Source organism: Apteryx mantelli, chromosome 1 (assembly GCF_036417845.1).
Source record: "Apteryx mantelli isolate bAptMan1 chromosome 1, bAptMan1.hap1, whole genome shotgun sequence".
Lineage (NCBI taxonomy): Eukaryota > Metazoa > Chordata > Aves > Apterygiformes > Apterygidae > Apteryx > Apteryx mantelli.
This window is the reverse complement of record NC_089978.1, coordinates 163,190,832-163,215,959: the sequence shown is the minus strand read 5'-3', so window position 1 is coordinate 163,215,959 and position 25,128 is coordinate 163,190,832. Positions and strand designations below refer to the sequence as shown.

The window sequence follows — 25,128 nt, the reverse complement described above, 5'->3', positions numbered from 1 at the left end:
TTATAGGGCCAGATTCATAAATTTCTTATTGCTTGAGCCCAGCAGTACTTGAAAGTACAGCTTTCAGTGTAAGGCCTTGTATTCCCTTTCTTTACCAGCATGAAGAGTTCCTGGTCTCTGGGCGCCTTTTGAGGAGGTGACTACAGGCTCAGTGTGTTAGAGCTCTCCATTGCAGTCCTGACATGGATTTCCAACAAAGAACGCCGTTTCTATTAGATGTGAACAGCCATTTGTCCCTTCTATCTTATCTATCAATCACTTCGTTTGAGAGCGCATACACATATTACTAAATATAAATACAAACCCCAGGCACACATTTTTATCCTTAAGTAATAAAATCTAATGGAAGAATTTACAGTCATGGGCTATAAAGCAATAATAGTTGTAAAATCATTTAGCAGGGTTCAAATACAGGTGAAAGGAGAAGTTCAGAAGTTCAGCATCTAAATACATTTCCTGGCAGTTTCCTATGACAAACAGCAAATCCCCTATTGACATGGTGCCAGTAATGAAAGCCCAGAACTATTTTTCAGCTGCTCTGCTTGTATTTTTGAGCTCATGGCTTGTTCAGTTTTATTATTTTTAATGTGCACTTTCTACATGTCGGGTTATTCAGAGGGGTGATTGTGAGAACTGCCTGAAAAGGACACTGCACGGAAGGCAAGAATCCAATTTTCTGCATGTTGCTTCTCCAGCCCAGTGAAGAGGGTGTCACTACTTTCTGCTTGGAACATTAAATACATAGTACAGGGCAGATGGACACATTGGTATTACGAGTAGGGAAATGGGTGGTGGAAGCAGGACTGGACACTATTTTTATTGGCATCTAATCCCCCTCCAAATAGAAGTAGATATGTCATCATTAAATGCTCAAAAGTATATTGCCTATACTGCAGTTTCTGCCTTTTCTAGCACCTAACAATTTCTAGTAACTACTGCTTACTACTTGTAGCCGTTATTAGTTAGGCAATGACTCTGTTAGATGTCTTCACCCTGCTGAAACAAAAAAACATCTCCTCTCTCCTTGGAAACTGAGACTCTCTTCTCATGCTTCTGATGCTTGTTAGTTTAAGGAGCAGAAGAGTGAAAGCAAATAAAATCTAGGTCTCAGCAATCACATGAAGCACATGTCATGGGGCTGACTCTACACTCCAGGTCCCTCTTCCCCTGTTGTGCCAGCCCATAGGCTGTGAGCACTGTGGAAAGAACCACATAGGAAACCCCCAGTCTTTGCTAGCTTTGGTTCTTCTGCTGCGTTACTTAACATCCCACCTGAACTTTGCCTTAATGATGGAGGCAGATAATAAGTTATAAGGCTGCTCACTGGATAAGAAGATAACTTTGCCCTATGCTTCATTTCGTAATTATTTTTTAGAAAGAAATGATTAGAAGGTGTGAGAGCTACTAATATGCAAAGTGTACTTTCCTGCAATAAAAAAGGACTCCATCTCTTCAGGGAACATTTCTCAGCTGGCTAGTAGAAAGGAGATAGTTATGATAAGCGTAACACAAGAACTTTATCATTTCTTAGTCCTTGGCACTTTTTAGCTTCATTAACCTTTGCAATCTAAACTACTTGCAGAGAATCAGAGCTGTGCTCCCAAACAGGCCCCACTTACTGGTGAATTTGAAGAAATATTGCCTCTTCCTCAATACCAATTGAGCACTGATATGCTTTTCTTGAGAAGCAAGAGGCTCCCTGTCATAATAGCGTGCATAAAATGTATCTAAATAGCATATGCCATTATTGAAACAGGTCAACATTTTGTTGTGATATTTCCACAAACCCCAGACCTCTGCTGTGCGAGGGGCAGGCAGCCAAAGAGCTAATCCTGCAGCAAACTTTCAATTAGTCCTTCCATGCATACAAATGCATTGTTGTTGCCCATGTAATACTCTGCACTAATGGGTCGCGGCGGAACAAGCTATCCATAGCTGCTTTCTGATTGTCTGCCAGGGAGTTTTAGAGGGTGCCACCATCAGGTAGCAGCTCAGAAGGATGCATAATAGGGACATTCAGACTGACAAAAGTGATGACAGCAGCCCTGTTCTGCTCAGTGAGAGGCTGGGACCAGATAAGAGATTTCCTGTTCAAAATTTCTCACATGACCAAGCTGTCTTTTTTGGTTTTGCTTTGAAGAATGATTTTTAAATATCAGAGAAAGCTTTAGTTTTGGAGGTAGTTAAATAAGTTAACAATTTTACTCTCTTTTGCCTGCTTCACTCCCTCTGCCTCTCCCTAAAGTTGTTTCTTCTCTTTCCTCCTTATGGCTTGTGCTGTTTCCTACTTTCTTTAGTTTTAACTCCTGACATGAGCTGTTTTTCCTCTGTGCAGCCCTTACCTCAGGGACACACCACAGAGCAAGAGCAGGATCACTGACTGGAGAAAAAGGGCTTTTCTGCAGATTGTCCCCATCCTGCGGTCAACAGAGTCCTCTTCTGAGAGTTTATATACAGTTGCACACAGAGATATGGTGTTAGAAAATTAAGTTTGCAAGGCCAACTCCTTGGAAGTTAGGCAAAGGCAACATTTCAGCTGCCTGGAAGGGCTCAGTCTTTCCCTTGGTGTGCTGTCCTCTGTGAGGCAGCAGGGCTCCTGACTGCAGCACGGTTCCCCTCTGAGCTGTGTTTGGAGAGGCACGCTGGCAGCGAAACACGCGGAACAAGAATCACTCCCTACCAGGAATGGGAGTTCAATTGGGTGGGCTTCTGATGCATCAGTGTTAAATCTAGAGCAGGCAGTTTCCTGGGGAAAGGTCCTGAGCCCAATTTTCAGGCAGCTAAGCAGACCGAACCATACTGGTGTCAACACAACTGTGCTCATGCAGAGCAACTGAGAGTCTGGCCCTGTATTCATCACGGATCGGATTTTCCCCATCACTATGTGCTTCCTCACAGTCACTCTCTACCAGTGTTTTTGCCCTCTTTCTCTCATGTGTGCCTTTACCTTCCTTGAGTAAAATCTTTCCAGTGGCTACAAGATTTCTCAGTGCAGCTGGAAGCCCTAAGATTGTACCCTGGGAGAAGAAAATGAGCAAAGCCATCCAAGATTTGCATCCCCCTGAGATGTCCAGGTAGCCTCATTTCCCTGGGGGAATGGCTCCTCTCACTAAGTGCTGCTTAGATGAGGCAACTGGGACAAAAGAGTTCCTGCAGCTTCATAAGCAGCCAAGAGGAAGCACTGAATACATGATCACTCATACACTCAGGGCAAATGTTTGTAGAACAAATTTAGCACTGACTCAAAAAGATTAACAATTGGTTGCAGCATTTTATCCACATCTTTACTGTCCCCCAGGACATCATGAACCAGTGAGCGAGCTGTTGATAGCACAAGTGATCAGACCTTACCAGCTCAGCAATAGCTCCCTTATCACTGTGGACATTAGAACCTGCACAAGGAGATTGGCCACACGGGCCAGGCTACTGATGTTATTGTAAAGACTTGTGGGAGCTTTAATTCCTAGCATGGTATATGTCATAAACAGGGAGACAGCACACTGGCAAAGAAAAAACAAGAGGGCATTATGTATGTGAGAGCAGATATCTAATCCCCTTGTTTGCAAGGTTCTTTGTGGTGGATTCTAAAGTAAGCAATCTGCAACGGGTCAGTTTAGCCTAGGAAAATTAGAACCTTCTACATTTAGTGGAGACTCTCTATAGGGTAGTTTAGAGCACCTAAAATAGAGCCCATCTTTTTGCAAGGCCTGTTGAGAGAGCTTGAATTTACATCTAATATGTGGGGTAAGTGCCAGCCACAGCATCTCTAGGGGTCCTGGTCTCCTGATAGTTTAAAAATATCATGGAAATGAATGCAAATAGCAGCACGCTTATAGCAAATGCTAAGAATATACAAAATAGTGACGTTTCATAGGACATTGAAAACATTTTTCCCTTCCTTCATTAAGGAAGGCAAGACTACTTTGCTTATTGCGCAGATATAGAAAAAAACAATGGAGAATTTGGTTGGCTGCTCACACTATATTCTTTGCTCTGGGAAGCAAAGGAGGATTAGTGTGGTAATGTTTCTTACTTATCCCTGAAATGTAGATCAGTCATTCCCACTTAGACATTTCAGGGTTAAAACTTCTTATGGGCCACCTTATTTTTCCTTATTTAGCTCCGTGATCCCTTTCAGCCTTGCCAACACCCCTGACTGGTTTATGACCTTCCTCAAATAATGTCTTGGAACTCTGGAGTTGTTCAGAGCCATCATATAATTGTAAAAGAGTTAAATTGGTTAGGATTCTAATTACTGCTAAATGACTTGATTGTCTCACACAGATAGCAGGGAGGTCTCTTTGCTCCCATCCTGTCTGTGCAGTGCAGGACTGGCGCCATGTAGCAGGTGGCTGATAAAGATATTGCAAAGGCAGCTGGCCTGCCTGATTGATTGGATTCCTATATCCATTCTGTGGAGCTACCCAGCCTTCTTATCCATTCCAACAAATTTGGGCTGCTTGGTGGGTTTGGGAGGCCCGTCTCTTCAGGAGCAAAGCATGGATCCTATGCATTCCCTCCCACTCTGCCACTCTCTCCAGCCTCTGCAGAAATCCACATCATTTGCATTTTGCAACCCTTGTTTCCTGATACCCAGGCACTGGCAATGAGCTTTAAGCACAGCTCCACATGGAGTGTGCAGCACAAGTCAGTGCTCAATTGCACCTTCTAATTAGCGCCTGCTCTGCCTGCTGGGCTGAGAGGGCGGCAGGGGTCCTCAGGAGCTGGTCCCGGGTATTAAAGCCTGGGTGGTGCTGGACATGAGTAATCTTACAACAAAGAGCTACCTGCTCCCATTTTCTAGCCTGAATAATGAGCAGAGTGGAGTGGTGCTGTCCCTGACTCAGAGGAAGGACTGACTTGTGTGGTGGAGCGGTGCTGTGATCTTTGTTTCACCTTCTCCATGTAACCTGGGCCAGCACTGCTGTGGACAGAGTTTCCCTCTGGGTTAGGAGACAGTGCTGGAGAAGCCGTAGCACTTCCTCTTTGGGGTCAGCCCTGCGTGCAGGCTGAATTCACCCAGCCCTGCGGCAGCTCCCCTGCAGCTCATACTGCAGCCTTGGGGCCATGTGCCACTCCTTCCCATGCTCACCAAGCTTGCACAAAGTGCCTCTCACTAACCGTATGGTGCCCCAAGCTGCTGGTCTTGCTGCCTTGGTGGCAGGATGTCCTCCCAGTAGCCATGGCTACAGGAACAGACAGCTCCTAGGAGAGCAGTGGGACAATTAGTTGTCTAACCCCATGCCCTGACCTGTGTATCTCTCCTTTCTGCTATTGGGAAATGGTAAAAAATTGCAGGAATGAAGCAGGGCTGTAAGGTAGATCAGAAGCTGTGAAGTGCTACTGAGCCTGTGGCACAGAGAGTAAAAAAGCAAGGACTTGTAGGATGTATATCATGCATGATGGTGTTCTGGTCAGTGTTCTAGGTGTGACCTTGCACCAAACTTCCATATGACTATCAGTCCCTGGTAAGTGCTCTGCATCATCTCAGCTCAGCTGAGATATTTAGGAACAGCATCTGTGGAGAGGTAGGATCAGCCTGGGCCAAGCTGTGTTGGCATGTGTTTCTTGGCATGTGTGACACACAGATGAATTGCATACCATTTCTGCTTCCACTCAGGGGCAGATACCAGACTGTATGGCCTTTCAGATTGCAGAAAAATCCAGATACAGGGCAGCACATGGTAAAATATATATTTTGCAAAATAAAATTCCAGCATTCAGAAAATCATGGTTTTGTTTTATTAGTCAATGGCATTTGTGCCTGGCATGTGGGCATTACCACTGTAGTGGGCAATGCCACCATTGCATTGAGCAAGAGTTATTTTTTTTTCAGTTAATTTTTGTCATAAAGGAAAAAAAAAAGTGGTGTGAAAAGTAAGATGAAAAATAGGCTATAATAGGATAAATGGGTCAATGCTTAGATTAAACAGTATTACCAAGCAACATTGATTGTGATAAGTGTTTCTGGGTGGAAGAACAGCACGTAATTGCAAAGCTCAGCAATAGGAAGGCAACAGTGATACCTTCAGTTAATGAACACGTTCCTGCCGTCATCACCATGGGCACTGGCTTTATGCTTCCCAACTAATAAGAGGACATGAGGTTGCAGTGAGTTTTTAATGCAGTTCCTACCTAATGTGTTGCTTCTGTCTGAGTTTGGCTTTGAACTTCAGGTATTTTTCTAGCATCAGAACAAAACTCTGGGGTTTTAAAACCATTCCTGCTTGGGAAAAAGAAACTATTAGCAGAGTCTTGCACGGTAGCTAGCATTCATGCAGTGTGGTGGCATTTGGTTCATTGTGATGCTGCAGGATGTGGCAAGATAAATCATTTTAATCACAGAGCCAGAGAAGAACGTTGCTTTCTGCCTTCAGACTTTCAGATGACCCAGGTATAAGAATGAAAGAAATAATCCCTTGAAAGGACTTGTAGCTGCTTCTGCAGCAAGATTTAATACACCTTAGGATGCAAATACATGGGAAGCATCTGTCAATGTGTCAGATTTTTAACCCCAAAGCGGACGAATGGAGCCTCCCTGAGCAAGACCAGCCAGAAAGGACATTGCCTTGCTTTTGCTTAGATTTTCCAAGCAATAAACTCTCTTTGTTGTCCGCTTGCTCTGTGTTAACTCCTTGGTGCTCCCAGGAGATTCTGCTTGAAATGTCAGAGGTCTATTTATGGCAGGGAAATTGCAGATTTATAGAAGGCTTTGTAGAAAACCCTGAAAATGTCCAAGGCTCTTTGTGGAGAAAATTTGAGCTGAAACAATGATGTATTTAAGATAGCACAGAGGGGTGGGTATAGTCCACTGGTGACGAGCAGTGAATCTACTGGCGCTTGGCAAACTCTGTCCTCTGTTTTCAGGGATTCTTGCCCACCTTGTTGTGCCAGAGTGAGACTACTGAAAAGGGAACTCAGCATTCAAATAGCATAAAATGCATCTGCATTTCTGTAGGTAGTTGACTTTCCTGGCAAAACCTGGACTGCCTTTCTGTAGAAAAATGCTGCTGGTGTGGGAACCCTTCCCAACATTACCACAAGTCCCCTTCCTAGCGTGAAACTTGGCTCTTTGATGAAAGACTTCCTTGAATAGGCAGATGACATGCCACAAATGTGAATATGAACCTGTTAAGAACAGTCAGTTACTTCTTCTTGGAGTGCAGGCAGAGTAATTTGCACCCTGTAATAACTATGTGCTAGCTACTTATCTCTTGGGCATGGTGGTTGCTGGGATTTCTAGAGAAACTTTCCTTTTCCTAAGCTTATCTAGATGGTTTCTGTTGCATGTTCCCTGGTGAGCAGCATACAGGTGACCAACCTGGGAGCTGAGGCACAAGATCCTGTAGGGATCAGCCAAAGGAAAAGAACTCTGATTCCTGTTCAGAACTTACTGTGTTCTAGACACCAAAGTAATGATTTCTGCTTCCATTGTATTTAGTCAGTGAAAATCATCATTGTCAACAGAGAAATTCTGAGACCTGTCCAACTTTTCTAGGGTTTTTTCAAGCTGATCTTTATTGGCACAAAGATCTCAAAACTGATGACCTGTGCAAGGAGAGATTTTATTCACCTCAAATACAGGTGCTAAATGGAGTAAGAGAGAATGCATGTGCAACGCTGCCTGACACAGGAACTGTCCAGCTAATTCTTCTTTTGCTCCATACTGGTGGGGCAGGAGCCATCCATGGCCCATCTGAGAGAAGGAGAGGACTTAATAGCTTAGGTGCAACTCCTGAGCAAGTGTGTCTAAATGGCTTCCAGGCTGTTTTTTTGCCAGGTTGTTGCTCTGCATTGGCCAAAAGTAGATACATTGGCTGTTACAGCAGTTTACCATGAGTTTACATTTAACACAACCAGTGTCCTGCGCTCCATGGCCCTCTCGAGCTGTGGAAAAGTCTAGACTTACCATTTGGATGTTTCTGAGCTGGAGGAAGAGGTCCTACCCATGGGAGAAGTAATCTGTTTTGATTTGTTTAGCACCTCCACTCCCACCACTTACACCAGGAACTTGTAATGAGCTTAGCAAGTTAAAATTAGATTTCCGAAGGTGGCTTTTCATTGCCAGCAAAAGAGAAAAAAATCTTCAAGAATTTCTTCTCTACTTCTAGAAAATACTTTCCCTCTAGGGAAATACTATCACTCGTAGGGAACTGCCCCTTACTGGAGACTGTGAGTGGTTCTGGAAGCAGAAGGCAAGCAAAACACTTATTTTATCAGTTACATTTTGCAGCCCAGTATGTTTGTACAGTAAATACATATTTTGCATAAATTCAGTGGCTGAGGCTGTGCTTTTTACCATGGACTGCTATTTTTTATAGTTGCTCTTTTAAGTGTCAGCACTGAGCATTTGTTAGTGTCATCATCTGCACTTTACATTGTTATGTGCAGCAGTATAACTGTTCCAAAGCTTTGTACTGTGACAGGGATGTCACAATTATTTGGGAGAGACAGAGCCACACTTGGAACATTTTTCACTCTTTGCATGGTCGCATTTATGGCATTTGTAAAATTCTGTGCGATTTCATGGCATTTGTAAAATACCATGGTTTTATGGCAGTTGGGAAGTGCTGTGATTTCAATGAAAAATGGACTACACTTGTTTCAGTGGGAGAATTTTCCAGTGCCACAGAGGGGAAAAAAAACACTCAAACTTTCTGAGTGTAGCAGAAAACTCTTTTGAGGATGACAGCAATTAGAGTGTTTTCTGCCTTTGGCGTGTAAGTGATTATTCTTTTTGTGGTAAACAGAGTGTTTGCTGCTTTACATGATATGTATGAGGAAACAGTGCAGCAAGAAAATCTCTGTAGTTAAGAATTTTAATAAAGCAGAACCTCAAGGAAATTATATGTTTATATTCACATGCATATAAAAAGCAGTAATGGTATTTAAAGGCTGCCAAATCCCTTACTTCAATAACGGTAAAATGTACCTCTGTGCAAAGGACCAGAGAAGGGGCTATGGGGCTTGTCTCTCCTTAGTATCTTCCACGTTAATTTGTCCCTATTTGCAAAATGTTAATGTTTCTGTTTGTCAGAACTAAACAGGAGTGTCATTAAATACTTCAGTCATTTTTATTCTGTGCAGGTGTATAACCTTCAATAACTATGGACAGCTCCCTCCACCTCACCTCCCCTTCTTGAAGGCTTCACTCTTAGCCATAATTGGAGAAAAATCTAGAGAGGGGCTGGAGGTGAGATTTGTTAGAGCTGCTAATTAGCTGATGCCATCACATTAGAATTACAATCCAATTCCTTGGAGGACTCCAGAGCCTCTTCTCCCCAGCTCGGAGACACTTGCCAAATTTACCATTAGAAAACAGGGGCGGATGACTAGTGCTGATACCCTCCAGTTCCCTTGCTGAACAGTCTGGCAGAGGGTGGGTTGGTTTTAAGGGCCTTGGCTGGAATTAAAGAGTTTCCTTTTAAGATTTTTTTTTTTTTTTTTAAGATTCCCAAACTAATTCAATTGAATGTGAAATTTGATGAGGGAAATTTCCTCTCCAGAGCTTCTCAGTTTGGGAGGAAGGGAAAAAACAAGTGCAGCTCTGCTGCTGATGAAATTCAATTAGACTTGAACTACTATTGATTGTTTTGATTTCATTTGTGTTTATCTTTTAATTAAGCCATCCTCATCTGGTTTTTATTAAAAAAAAAATTGTCTTCTTTCACTACATGTGATTCAAGGGAAGCTGTTCTGTGAGCCTGAATGAAAATGTATAACACTGCATCTCTTATTTACCATGCTGGATGGTGAAATCAGCCTTCTAAGAAGGTAAGTATTGTACACACACACACACACACACACACACATATATATATATGTTATCTTAAGGGCAATATCCAGACCATGCCTGACTTAGGCATTACAGAGCCAGAGGCATAGTTTCCTGGACACAGAGGAAAATCTGAGCTGCCCGAGTTGTGTATTTAGTCTCCCTATACACTCAGTGGAGAGAGTTAGGTGCCACTGAAGAACGAAGGCCTCTGTATTAAGTGGGAAACCCTGATGTAACCCATCAGAAACGTGCTAGTCACTCCAATCTTGTGTACTCTGGTGCAGCCCTTCCTGAAGTGTCACGAAGGAACGTGCACAGGTTGCTTTAACACAGTACATGACTGCTCTCAGAGCTGGGAGCAGTCACCATCATTGAGGATACCTGCTACCACAAGCATTGCAGGCAGTGATACTTGCCACCACTGCAGCTACCATGGTGGCGCCTGGCAAAAAGCTGCTGATGGACCTTAGACCTATGAGTTACAGCATTTATTCACCAGGACATGAGCCTTAAGCTTTCTCTGTCCATAGGAAGACTGGATCCACAGCTCTCGTATGGAGGAAGAAGGTAATCCCTTTTCAGGCTGGGTCACGGTACAGCTAGCAAAGCAAAGGTTGTGGTGCCAGGACAGCAAATGCGAAAGAGCCTAACCAGGGCCTAGTGGTCAGGGTAATCTGCTGGGAGAAGAGATACTGAGGTTTGTTTCCCTGGTCAGCATCACCCTATGCACAATCAAGACACAAAATTATTTTGTTTCTAGCAAATATTTACGTTGAGTAAGTAAGAGTAATTGCATAATTGTAAAATTTCCTGGGCTGGTTCTGCATGCTGCAACAGATCCTATAAGAGCTGAGAACATTTGGCTTCCCATATGAGGAGAAACTCATTTTCATAGCCCTTTCAGTGCTTTGTTCACTGTAACATGAGTACAGATTTAACTTTATTAAAGCAGCATTTCTAAGGTAGCTGAGCTAAGCACACAAAAAATAGGAGATGCCACCATGCACAATGTTGTGTTGTTTACATAAGGACAGCAGCTTTAATATTGGAAAGTGATAAATTGCCTGGAATTATATTAAGTCTTGGAACATTGTGCTAATGCAGGCCTGTGCTTGCATAATTCCCAGTGTAACATCAAAGGGCCTCTGCCTGTAGTTTTATTCAGTGAGTAGGTGTTAGAGTTTTTTTCCAACATACACCACTCTCTGGTTCTGCCAAAGATAATAGATGTTTTCCTGTTGATATCAATAGCGTCTGAACCAGACTCACCATCTCTACTGCAGCCACTTCTGGCACCCAAATACAAAGAGCAGATTTTTGTAAGGTATAGATCAGAACTCCGTGTTTGCCAAATAGCACCTTACCTATTTTTTGACTGGTCATATGAAATTAGTTGTTCTGTAAGTAGTTTGTGGATTTGGAGAGTCAGGAGAAGCTTCTGACATCTGTAAAGTATTGGGCCAGTTTTGGAAATTTGGGGCTGAGAATGGATCTGCTTGTCACATATGACAACTTGCATCCACATCAGACTTCAGTCAGTCCTCAAAGACTCTGGGTGAAAAGTGGGTGGACTGTACTACCCAGGGATGCAGGTGCTTGTGTAGGATGGAGAGAGACTCTGAATGTATGAGCCACACAGAGGAGGCCACAGCTGAAGGCTTTGCAAAGAGGAGGGAAAGAACAGTCCCAGTCACGGAGGGCTCCTGGTAGCCAGGAAGACATCGCAACTAGAAAATGATGCCAAGGAGAGAGACAGAGACTGCCATTGAGAAATGACAGCATGTCCAGTTGTTTATCTAAGCTAGATGAATGCACAAGTATAGCCTCACCCACCTGCATGCACAACAAGGAACAGCACCCAAGAAGGTGGAGTGAATCCTCAGCTCAGCCCCCTTCTGTGCTTGCATTGTGACAGAGTCCTTGATTATAAGATCACTTAATGCTTTTTTCCCTGCACAATCAAAATCCATTGAATGCACAGGATGGCAGGACATGCTGAAAGACTGAAGGCCTTAGGTAGGACTTCATTTTTTTGTCTTTATTATTTGTTGTGAACTTTCTGACTTTACTGTGTGCTCTAAAGTATTCCTAGCCCACTGGGCTCTCTATAGCATTCCACCCTGGGATATCTGAGTCCTGCAGACTTATGTCTCAGGTGAGGGTGTGTAAACCCTATATTACAGATAGGAACTGGGGCACAGGCTGACAAAGTCTAGAAGCATTCTTGAGCTTTGCATGCCACCATCAGAGATTCTGAGGATCTTATTTTTGTAAGCACACAGTGTCAAACACAGTGCAGTAGTGTGACCCAATCAGGCTAGGCATGCAGAAAAGGAGCCTTGCATTAGTGAAACCCACAGCTTAAGCCAATAGCTGAGTATCTCATAGGAGCTTGGTGGCACTGGTAGGGGCTGAACCTGCCCCTCATCCTGTCTCAGATCAAATCTTTATCTCCAGCTCTTTGCCACACAGCCCCATTGCTACCCGCCCGTTCTGGCTCCATGAACCCATGGGAGGACCCTCCGGACTTACCTCCCTAGCCCTCCAGCACAGTCTCCTTATCCATCCAGCCTTGATCTCCTGCTCATGCAGTTACTCATCCTATTTTCCTCTCTCCTTCCTGGACAGTCTCCAGATGAAACCCCTCTTTCCCAACCCACCTCCCCTGGGGAATTCCCTCCCTCTGTTAGACTTGGGGAAGTTCCTCTGCTCTCCCAATCCCACAATCAAGGCAGCAAGGCATTCAAAAATGAAGAGAAACAGACTCCTGTGGCTATCTTGATAGTCTAGGCCATGCATTGTTCACAGCAAACCAAGAACTGAGCTTGTAGGGGAAGTCATGCTTAGCTGTTACTGAGCATTGCCAGGGAGCATCAATTCCCTGGGGAATGTAATTGCTATAATCTGAAGAACAGAATAAATCTGTGCAAACTGATGCTCTTCAAAGACTGATATCTTGGCCAGACAACAGTAGCTGGCGACAATGACAGCAAAGAGCATGACTAAAAGAAAAGGCCTCGTTCATGTCAGATTTCAAGTTCCTGTTCCAAACACTGTTCCCTTTTGAAAAGGTACCAGATTTTGCCACCATGAGCAAAACAACACACTTTTCCCAGCCTCCTTCTCAGAGATGACTGAATTTTTTAGATTTGCAAAATTGGCCTGAGGCACACAAATAACACAGAAAAAAGTAATCTTGAAAGTTAAAAGTCACTAAAATTAAAAGTGTCTGAGACAGGGGAATTGAACTGAGGAGTGCTGGATACCCCACCCTGTTAAATGCCATCCATAAAGAATCACCCATTACCTGTGATGCAGACTGCTATTTGAGACTCATTCGTGGGGACTTGCTTTTCCATGATTATACAAGGGAAGAGCCTGGGAATCATATGCTTGCTAGATCCCCAGCACCATGCTCCTATGTAGTGCTCCTTCTCCCCTCCAGGCAAACAGAGGGGAAGGCCACCTGCACAAAGCACCTGTGAGTAGCTCCCTACACCAGCAATCATTTCATGGGAGTAAGGAGGTACTTTGCATTGCCTGGGAGTGCAGTGGAAAAACAGTGTGCACATTCCTGTCTGAGAAATTCTAACAATTTCATATAGGATGGTCCTAATTTCAGAGCAGCAAAGAGAGATTAGCAAGAGAATAAAGCAAGAGTAGCAGTAGCATTTGCTCTATTAATGCATTTCGGAGACAAAAGAATGGAAAGAGGGAATAGCAAGGCTTCAGAGAGTCTGGAGTGGAAAATTAGTGACAAGCAAGGTTGATATTGCTGAGGGCTGTAAATGATTTCTTAGCCTTGGCAGACACAAACAAAGCAAAAGGTACCATCCCAGAGTCAGGAACGTGTTTCTGGAGAAAAAGAGAGAGAAGTGTTAAATTGGCTTTTCCTATTGTTGAGAAGCAGACGAAATGGCTCTTTCTGCTATTAGAAGTGTTCAAAACCATTAAAAGCTGACAAGGCCTGAGGTCTGGAAGGCTGTAAATAGCAGCATGTTTATCTAATTGAAGATGATAAAGGATTAAGTGAATTGCTTCCCTGTAAACTTGACATCAGCTATGCGACAAAGGGGAGGAATGAGGTGGTAAAGAATGTGATTATTGGAGAGTTCTGAAATTCAGAAGAAGGGGCAGCTACTATGAATTCCTGGCACGCAGTTACTGGCCAACACTCTAATTCTTAACAGGCTGTGGATCATTCAGGTGGCCAACACGTACTGCTTGATATGCTGGTCCCAGTAACAGTCACAGGCCCAGTGCCAATGCAAGCTATCCCATGAGGGGACATTCACCCCCTGAAATGCTTATGAAAACATCTGTCTGAGTATTGAATTCCTTGCTACTCTGAGATGAGGGTTTTTTTTTTTTTTGAGATGATAAAAATCTGTTCAGGTTTCCTTTTAAAGCACTTAATCTGAAATCGCCCTGTGGTTTTGACACCAGGTTCATTTCTGATCTTATAAATGAAACAACTCTGGAGTCTTTTCAGAAACTCCCGACTCTGAGGAGCTGGAATGAAAGGCATTTTCCCTTCCCGCCCTTTTCATATTGCTGGGTTTCAGGAGGCCAGAGGTGAGTTTTTATTGCTAGTCACTTGCAAACAATGTTAGACTGTGTAGGTATTTTTGGACAGACACTGTGTATGATGGATTTTGGCAAAAGCAAGAAAGCGCAAAACATCATGGAAGTGGGTTAAAAACTGGCCCAGGGATAGGGCAGGTTTCCATTAAGGCAAGCAAGGAGGAAATTCAGCAAGAGGCCTTCTTGGAAGAGCCAAGCTCTCCAGGCTGGATAAAAGCCCATCTGAATTATTCCACTGACAGGTGTATTTTGGATCTAGGCCCTTATTTACATTCAGTCTTTTGTGGTGATCCCCCTGAGATGGGCAGACCTGGGGTCATTTGGTCCCTGAGCTAGAAAGGGCAGCATTTTCTGATTCTGAAACAAAAATACACCAAAACAGTGGGAAGGGGGAGGGTTGGAAGGGGACGGAACAAGTAAGAGGAGGTACATAGGCAAGACCTGTAGTTCAGACTAAGGGGAAAAATAAGGTAATGGAGGAAGGATACTTCGCAGTTGGCAAGCAAAGGTCAGGTCAGCGCTTAGAGTGGGAAAAGGACAGACAGCTTGGTCAACAGGCATGGAGAACCAGATGTTTAGCTGCCTTAAATCACAGCTTCTTTTTTTGACCTAAGGTCTTTAGCGTGTACCTGTTTGGAATTACAGAGCAAACAGCAACCCCTCTGCACACTGTCTCTCTGTGGTCAGAGCATGTGAAACCTTAGTTAAAAAAAATAAGAAACCCTCCAAAGCAAACAGCCCCCTCCAAACTCCAACTCTCTTTTCTCACTGCCACCACAAAACAGCAACAGTAACAGTAGAAAAGCACTCTAGAAACCCCTGGGGTCTCTTACTGTGGTACTGCTAAAAGCCTTGAAATCTGGAAACTCCAGCTAAGGGTAAACATTCCCCTCCCCTTCAGTATTAGCCATTGATCAAAAAAGCAATCCTTGCACATGTGCCTTCTTGTTCCTCCATGTTTGATTTTCAGTCTGATATGCAGCAAGTTTTCCACATAAATTTTCTAATTAAGAGCCAGGTAACCTCATAGTCCAGTGTTTCTGTGGGGTCCTTTTTAAGTCCAGCTTTCTGCTCATACAGCGGTGCGCTCTTCTCCTTCAGCAGCACACACTGTGCTCCCCCTTCTAGGTGCATGATACTTTAGCAAAGCTGGTCCCAACCCCACTGACTTGCTCTGCTCTCCATCCCCTTCTCCCCAATGTGTATTTACTATCCCCTTTGGACTTTGTCCCAGTCTCCACCCTTTTGATTGGTGCTGATTTATCATGGTTCTCGGACCTTGGTCATCCATCTAATTGTTTTTAATCCAGCTGAGAATTTTGCCCTCAATATCTATGTCCCAGAGGGATTTACAAGGAAAGATTAAGGACACTAGATAGCTAAGTGAACTACAGAACAAGTCAGGTCAGTCTGAGGGCTCTGAGATGCCTACGGTGTGCAAACAACATCGGCAGGATGGTGTCTTCCTTGTGCTTGAAGAGGACTAATTCCCCTGAAATTGGTGGCCTGAGTCACACAGAACAGTCAGTATGAAAATAAAAATTAGGGTCATAAAGAGAGAGGAGGAATTGTTCAGGTTACAAGGGGTTTTGTGGAGGATTAAAGGATGAAACTCTCATACGGAAAATGTAAGCTGAATGTCATGGAGAGCTGTGAGATTGTGGAGGGGTCTCCCCAGAGGGGGGCTGTAAGCCCTGTCATTTGAGTCATTTAAAACCAGGTGAGGCAAAACCTTTCAGCATCTACAATAAATAATGGTTCTTCATTTTTGTCAGGGACTAGGATAGCACTCATTTCTGAGATGCTATTAGACTAATGTAACCTGATCCATAGGACTGCGGCAAAAGCCTTTCAGGATGTCCAGTGATAGGGAGCGTGCAGCTCCATGCTGTCATCTCTCATTGTTGTTGCCTTGGAGAAGTTATTCAGATCTGCTAAGGGAACAAAATGTTATTGTTACCGGATTTGAGCCCAAGCTCTCTGCCAGGCCCTTCAGATAGAGATTATAGGCATGCTTTTTTTGAGAAGTGGGATGAAGCTGCTGAGATGAATCCAAGATATGTCTAGCTGGGACAAATGTAGCACAACTGTAGGGTTATTAGATGGACCAGTTCATTCTGAGGCAGCACAGCCAGAGCAAAGCACCAGAGATGAAAAATCTGACTCCTTTTTCCAGCCACCTGCTCAGAGAGGTGAATCACTTATGCTCTCTTCCCCCCAGTATTTCCCTGTTCAAAGTATGGACAAAAAAGTCTGCTTTGTAAAGGGTTTCTAGAACTTCAGAGGAAAATAGCTATGTAAATGTTAATTATAGTTTGATGACTATAGTTTGATGATTATTCCTGAGACTACCTCAGATCATTACTCTGAAGTTAGAATGAAACTACAGCTGCATTTTTATGGGCAGGTCTTGTTAGTGAGTGGTCAAATGACTCATTTCTCTGATGACCTTTTGCCGGGCAGGTTTCAGATATATTTATGCCCAGAGCAATATTATAAGTCTGAATGATTCTGTGAAGTTTAGGGTGCCCCAAAATCTGGGTGTGCCCAACCTGGCATTTTCTGAAAAGAGTACAGAACAGTGCAGAAATAGGATCCTAGAGACTAGCACAGGCATGAAACAAGTGGTCCTTTTTTTCCCTTGCTTTGATCATAGATAGGGGATGCAGGGGAAGGGAAAGATGCCAGTATCAGACAAGATGGGATGAAAATTGGAAGACCAGGAGGTGCTGGGCTTCTACTTGGTGCCAATGCCAGAAACTGTCCCAATAGTTTGTTCTGCCTGCTCCTCAAAATAGATTTACAAATATTGTGAAAAATAAACTGAAAATGTCAAGTCACTCTTAGGCTTGACTGGCTGTATATGGGTGGAGATGCTACACATATTCTGAAACCTGGAACTGCTGTTTGGTGGTGAATTCTGAAACTTCATAAACAAACAAACAAACAAACCCCAAGAAAAAATGTTCTAAATCAAAACAAACTGTCCAAGTATTGACACTGCTTGTGAAAAAAGGAATTCTAAGGTATAAAAAGGAAAAAACAAACAAACATTATTTGGTTTCAATTTTTCAAAATGAAGTTGATGATTGATAAGGTTTGTTCAGCAGCTCTGCTTCTTGTTGCTCTGCCTCAAAACAGGGCTTCTAGATGACCTCAGAAGTATGAGACAGAGCTTCCACATTCTGGCACTCCCAAACATCTTTCTGTGTAGGAAACTTAGCAGTGGGGTTATTGGATAGACATGTGGAGAGGTAAGAAAGTAAACAACAACTCAGGAAAGCTGCTTGGTTTCTATTAAAAGATTGGTGAAATTGAAAAAAACTTATATCCTGACAGAAATAAATCAGCACTTCATGATCAGCCTAGAATCCTCCTATATGCTAAAAAGATCCCTTCACAGGAAAAGCTATCCCCATGAGCATGCTGGATTGCAGCCCTGGTCCCCTTGTACAGGATAATGTCTTGTTTGCTTCAGATGACTGCAGTGCCAACAGCTGTATCCAAGCTAACTTACACTGAGACAATTCACAACCTAGAAACTGCACTAATGCATGGACTTCACCCAAATTGTAGACCTAAGTGTGAGCACTTTTCCCTCCATAAAGTGAGCTCAGGGTGCTTACTGTAGACACCTAAATTTGCATGAGGTGAATACCATAACTAATTCCTGTTCATTTTAATCAGTTAGGTGCTTAAACCCCTTCACTGAGCTGGGCTTTAGCCCTGTACCTGGCTGGACCATCTTTCAGATGCTAGGCAAGATGCTGGGGATGAAGAGAACATAGACTAAAGATCCAAACAGAAAGAGGCAAAGGGTCTTGGATAAGACCTCTAAGAGGTAGTACACAGTATATCAGATTTCTGCTGAATTGTTTCAGTTTGGAGAAATGAAACCCCTCTAGGGCAGGGTTTTGCCTCTCCTCCCCTCCACCCTACCCAGCAACTAGACGCTACTAGCTTTCAGGTCCCTCAAGCCTGAGGATCAGCACAGAGAGCTAGTACCAGCCAGTAAACAAGAATGCTATTGATTCACTGTGATCTACTAGGTAACTAACAATTAGTAGCTAGGAGAAGGCTGAAGTCCTAGCAGTCGCAGTCTGGTCAGAGGGATTTCTTAAATGAGCAACCTATTCAGAATCATTAACCTACCTGCACTCCCGTGTGCACAGCACAGCTTCTCCAGCAAGCCTTTGGGTCATGATTCACTTTGCTTTTGGACTGTGTCGCTAATGGCTGCCCTTACAAGTGTTATGTCTGGGAAGGAGACCACATTTTAATGGTTTTGCTCAGTAGCTTTCCCTGTCAGTGTGCAATAGGTACTGTGGCCACAAGACTGAAGAAGGTGTAACCCTTTAAATAGTGCTTCGCAATAGTGCTGCCTATGAAGTCAGTGGAAACACCAGTGGAAGCAGGACTGGACCCTGAATAAGCAGGAAAAGCAGCCATATGTTGGAAGGAGATGAATATTATGTAAATAATAAGGCTTACAGACATTTGGTATGTGGGCAGGCCAATCTCATTGATCTACAATTAAACCAAATGGTGGGGTCATACCATCCTATTAGGTCTAGTAGATTAAACTCAGTTAGGCTGTCTCTTTTTGTTATTGTTTCTGATGGCATTTTAGAGCTTTCTTAATTCAGGTCAAAAAATGAGAGGCTTCCTCATAAGCATTTTAATTAACAACTGAAGAATTCTCTTGCCCCCAGAGACTGACAATATCAAATCTAGAGCTCAGTACTGCTCCCCCTCTCAGACTGTCATATTTAAGCTCAACTTTTGTTTATGCCCCTTTATTCAAGTCAAAAACACAGCCAGCACATCAAACCCATCCCCCTCCCTCACCAGCTCCTAAGAAAAAAAAAAGTACCTTAGAAGCTTGATTTTTGACCTAAACATGGTCTTTGTCCACCCAGTGAATGAGGACCAGAATGTACAATGAAAGCAACCTAAATCTACTGAGGTGAGCCCTTTGGGCTGGACCTCAGGGCTGTGCACACCTCATCACAGGTGTTTTCTCTGCTCCAAGCCATCTGCGTAATAGGATCATCCAGTGTTGTCTCAGGCCTGAGTAAAACTCCAGTCCTTTTGCAGGATTGTTTGGTGCACTTTTTCGCCAGGTAGAGGCTCTCAGTTAAGCTGTTTGGTTTCTATGGAGCATACTGCTCCTCAGATCAAAAGGGAGCTCTTTCCAGATCTGCGGTGGTTCACGTTCATATTTTCTAGGCTTTGGCTTCTTGCAGTGGCATTTCTGTGCCAAGCTGACTTCACACCACAGGTCATTCATCATCCCGTCAGCCTTGTTTGAGGAGACCTCACCCCAAATACGATCATGGATGATAAAAGAATACCCTTGAAATTCCCTACTCTGCCATATCCTCCTCTATGTGGAGCTGGCACAGATACTACTGCTCCGTTCCAACCTGTGGGGCAGCGAGGTGCTGTAAGGAGGATGGTAGTTGAAAACCAAGTAAGGTTTAGGGAAGGGTAGCAGCTCCAAGTGATGGGGGCTGAAGGAGAGCATGCTGGGCAGCCAGGCTGTTGTCAGATGCCCTTGTAGCAGTGAGTAGTATCCCACAGCAGGGATGGTAGCAGTGAGCTTTCTGGGCACCAAGCTAGGAACCTTTCAAATATAAAAATGAAATCTCAGGTAAATTGATACAGACTTTTAGTTAGATACAACTTACAAACAACCTTATTCATTTCCCCAGTGCTCAGTAGTTAAGAAGAAAAGTTTAAAAGAATGGACTCCCTAAAATCTAGTGATATGCTGTCACCCAGAGAGAAGAGGCAAAATATCCTTTGTTCTAACTGTGGAAAAACTCCTGGCAGGGAAAGAGCCTGTGTGCCAGCCTAGATAATACTAACCGTCCTGGACTTAGTAAGGACTTGGCCAAGGGCAAAAAAGCTCTGATCAGCCTAACATGGCTAGACATAGCAAAGAGATACTGACTGTCAAAAGAAACATGGTATTTTGGTTAAAAATGTCACATTTTTCCCTATTTAGAAAATTTCTGGTTTTAAAGATGTTTTGACCCAAAGTATGATTTAGAGGGAAATGATTTAGAAGTAAAATGGGGAAGGATCTTCCTGCAACAGGCACCTTACCACATATCTACAAAACAGTTTTCATTTCAAGAAAAATGGCATAATATTTATTCCTAAAAAATAATAAATATATCATTCGACCAAATTTGCTGGGATTTATCTTGTTCATATTGCCATTTTCTTCCTATCCTGTCCTCTGTCTCTGGGATAGTAACATGTGAAAAGGTGACCTGGAGAAGAATAGCTTTCCTCAGTGGCCTCCAATACTCACTGCGATATCTGCTTTGGGAGCAGGAATGAAATCAACTTCTGTCAGATGCTGAAGGCCACCAAAGTTGCCAAATTTTTCATTTTTCCTCCACTTTGCTCGCTGGTTCTGGAACCAGATCTGGATACAAGGAAGGAGAGGTGAGAAAGAACAGGCACAAAAATGAACAAGAGATATAGAAAGAACTGCTCATATCCAATTACTTTCCCTACTTTTTAAGTGATGTGTAGAAAATATTGACCTCCAGTTCAGCAAAGTCAGGGGCTGAACCTGGGGTTTGACGCAGCACCTGTCTCACTCTCACTCTGTATAGTGCATAGGATCTCTGGACTATTGTGGCAGTCACTTTTTTCACAGCTCACAGAAAACCTAGGATCTCCCTGTTCAAGGAAAGAGAGTGACACAGGGTGCAGCAGGTCTTCCAGTGCTTTCCTGAGATAGCAAATCCTTCACAGTTAACCCTCGACAGCAGCTGAGGCATTTGGCATTCTGCTTTTCTTAAGAAGTGCACCTTGTTGTACGGCAGGGCCCTTCCACCTGGTAGGTGAAAAGTTTGGGAAAAGATCCACCTAGAGGTTCTGCTGGGCTGCAATAAAAGTGTCACCAGTGGAGCTGTAGAAACAGCATTCTTTCTATATTTAGCTGGTAACATTTTGAAAATCACGTAAGTGACCTAAGCAAAGGACCCAAGGGGATGCAACCTTCTAAATCACTCAGGATTATGAATATGTTACCTGCCATCTCTTTTGCACTAGACAACAGACAACTAATTTTCTCAAAGGAGTTTCTTTCATTTGTCAGCTGATTTGACCTTTCTGGCTTCTGGCTGAGCCACACAAGTATTTATTGTGTGACCACAACAGTGCCTCTTATTGCATTCCTGTGAAAAGTTGCATTCCCCTTCCTTTGTAGACAGATCATTGCTATTTGAATGTAAGCATTTCCTTTCTAGGCAAGTAGTTCAAGTGAACACAAGGTGTTAGTGACCAAAACCAGAAGCTGTTGAATGTGTGTGTGTATATATAAAAATATATATTGATGTGTGTGTATGTGTGTATGTATGTATGTATGTATGTATTTTAAATCCAGTAATGAACAGCTCAATTATTTCTGCATCTCTTGCCCAGCAAGTAATGGGAATGTCAGGAGCCCTCTGCTATATTGCTGATAGTTAGAAGTATCTGAGGTTACTGAAAGGCCAGCCTTGTTTATCTGGGTTTGCATGTGTTTGAGAACTGCTTAGTCTGTATGAACTGCTCCATTCCCTTTCTACTAGGCAGGAGTTATATGGTGAAACAGCACCATGAAATGACTTCTCTCTAACAGTGATAAAGTGATTGAGGGCAGAGGGGGGACTAAAGCCAAAATTCACCCTTTGAAGTGTTCCTTCCAAAGTCTGCACATGGGCTAAAGTCCTCGCATCAGGTATTTTTTTAATAAAGGGACAGCTCTGTTCACAGCCAACACTGTCTTTTTTGCCCAACCAGCCCTCGATCACCCTTACCCCTAAAATGTTTTTTTCAGTGTCCGTCCTGAATCTCCCTTACTGGGTTTTTAATCTGTTCCTTCATGCTCTATCCACCACAGATATCAAGCTACCAATATCCTTTATTTCTGCACTTTATTAACCTTCAATTTTCCCGTGTTCCTGAGTGATGGCACTGAAACAGAATGCAATATGCCAGTGTGTGTTTGCGTAAGTCACACCAGTGCTAAAACCAGGTCCGAGTCCCTCCTGCCTGGGATTCCACAAGGGACTGTGTTTGACCTCTCCACCTCAGCACTTGTGAGGAGCAGGGTAAGGGAGGGAGCTCAGTAGACTGTCTGAAGAAACAACAACTAACAGAAGAGTGCAAAGGCGGAGTGCCCCGTTTCAGAGGAATGGCCTTCCTTTGTTAATCGGTAAGATTATCCCTTTGTTGGTTTTTTTTCAGACACATGGCCAGTGATCCAGAGCAGGCTGTATTAATGACCCGAACTTTTCATTATTTACCACCCCCATAATCTTCTTACCATTTGCTAACTCCAGCATTAAAGATTTCACTGACTGTGTAGTTCACATTCACCTTTGTGTCAACAAACAATTTCTATGGGGCATCACCTTGGAAATATCCTCATCTGCTATTGAACACCTATTAGGTACCCAGATTTTTGTGTACTGGGATATGCCCTCTTGACTTGGTCTGCAACCTCAATCCAAGTGGGGTTCAGGACTAAGTCAAGGTCCTTACAGAGACATGCCATCAATGCTATTACCTCTATCAACCATATGTATAATCTCATCCAAAAATGATGAGTTTGACAAGATCTATTTTCTATAAGACAGTGTCAATAAGTATTAAATATATTACTTCTTCTTTAATTCTTCATTAACAGAAACTCAGATCAGCTTTATCACTGTTTTTGCCAAAAATCAATGTTTGGCTGACGAGGCCAATCACTATCTGGTCGTCCCGTTTACTCTCTCAAATACTGACAACAATATTAACTTTCTTCCAGGCCCCTGGAACTTCTCTTGTGTTCCAGGACTGATTAAATGTCAACACTGATGACCCAAAGTGCTTCTCAGGCAGCTTTTTAAGAAGTACTAAAGGCAAGTCACCTAGATGTCTCGATTTAAAAATATCTGTCTGTGGCAACTGCTGTTTAACATTGTCCTGAAGGAAAGTGTTTCATCATCCTCACATGATGCTACTAAATTCATCTGACATATTTCCAAGTATACAGCAAAAATAATGATTGACCATCTCTGCCATTTCTGCATTATCCTTGACAATCTCATTGTTTCTATAGAGTAACAGATCAACAAAATTGTTCAGATTTTTTTGTTCTTAATGTATTTTTATTGAGTTTCTGATGATCCCTAATTCTTCTGGCCACAGATCTGAACTGCATCCTGCTTTGTTTATCTATTTCTTAAAATTTGTTGCTTCTAGTGTTTACACATTCAGCATTCTCGATTTTCTGTTGTATGTAAGCGTTCGTACATGCAGGGATGTAATTCCGTCTATCTACTTAGGCTGTTTCACAGCAATCATAGCTTTGTTTCTTGACTGGTGGACACTAGCTAGCTTTTTGCCCAGCTATGAAATGTTTCACATGATCACTCCAGGAGAGGATCACTTTTATTTGTTTTTTTGGGGGGGAGGTAAATTCTTTCTTTAAGGTAATTTGATTTATAGCTGCTTTTAACTTTGTCAAAGCTATCTTTCAAAGAACCAAGAGCATATATGAATTCTCTGTACTTCATTTTGTTTGTATGCAACAAGTGCAATCAAAATTATAATAACTGATACCTAAGTTAATGCTAATTTTAAATTCTGTGGCCAGTTTCCCTTTATCGGCCAAGATAGGGTCAAATGCAGAACTTTCTATCTCATATGTAACAATTTCTGAATTGGGAATTGGCTGTCTGGAATTCTGACACATAGGGCCTTTTCTCATATATGTCTCTCAGGTTGATTTTTCACATGATAACTCTTCTTTTTTTCCCTCTACAGATTATAAATGATTTCTTAAAGAGCTGATTATCTTGGTCTTTCATGTGATTTGGCGTTCTGTAGAGGACACTGACTAGTAGCCCAGCCTGTGCTTTATATCACTGGAAATATATATTTTTGGAAATGCATTGTGGGTGAATTGATATCACTAATGGGCACACTATAGCTCTGCAGTTCCAATTCTCCCTGTCACTTAACAATGAAGCAATATCGTCATGGTCAGTTGATAGTCCCATGCATGTCACAGTCAATAAACTGCTCTGTGTTGAACTTTGAATGTTAGAGTAGAATTTGTATATAGAAATATACTGGTAACTCTAGCATTTTGGCAAGTAGAGAAACTGTATCTTGCAAAAATCACCATGACAGTGACTGGTAAACAACATTAATTTCCAAAACACAGTGATATGTGTATTTTAATGTAGCAGATTTCATATGCAGTAAGTGTATGGGGTTAGATTTTGAGCTCAGTCAACAAGAATGCACTACAGCTTGCAGGGGACTGGGTTAGTTTCCATGCACTGAAATTATAGACAGAGTATCTGTAGTCTGTGTTATCAAAATACAGAAAAGGAGGAGAGCATTTGCATTTGTGCAATTATTTTCACTTTTTCAAGATCCTGCAGAAGAGGAATGTTGATGACAGTTTATACTAGATCTACATTAGTCTATAAAAGATTGATAAATGATTAATAAATATTTTCATAAGTGGCTGCTCTGTTGTTACAGAGTCCAACAGGTTGACCATAACCATCTGTAACTCCTATTTGTTATGCATTTAATATGCTTAGAGCTTCTGTTAACCCTTTGTTTAATCCTATTTGGGTGACAAATACATTTTCCTTATTTGTAAATGGAGAACAGTGATACTGGCCTTCTCTGTCAGGTTACACAGAGATCACCTATTTCATTAAAGGTGTCACCCAGGCATAAACTATTAAGAATGT

The 25,128-nt window shown here is 42.7% G+C and overlaps 1 protein-coding gene across 2 annotated transcripts in view; it reads right to left on the bottom strand.

The window, feature by feature from the left end:
- Positions 1 to 19,022: 19,022 nt before the first annotated feature.
- ISX (intestine specific homeobox) overlaps positions 19,023 to 25,128 on the bottom strand; it is a 29,566-nt gene continuing 23,460 nt past the window's right edge. For both annotated transcript variants that reach the window (XM_013948095.2, XM_013948094.2), the window contains exons 5-6: positions 20,685 to 20,801; positions 19,023 to 19,988 (exon numbers count right to left, since the gene is read on the bottom strand). In XM_013948095.2, the coding sequence (XP_013803549.1) occupies positions 19,749 to 19,988; positions 20,685 to 20,801 (357 nt within the window). In that variant the 3' untranslated portion in view covers positions 19,023 to 19,748. The remainder of the gene's footprint in view (positions 19,989 to 20,684; positions 20,802 to 25,128) is intronic.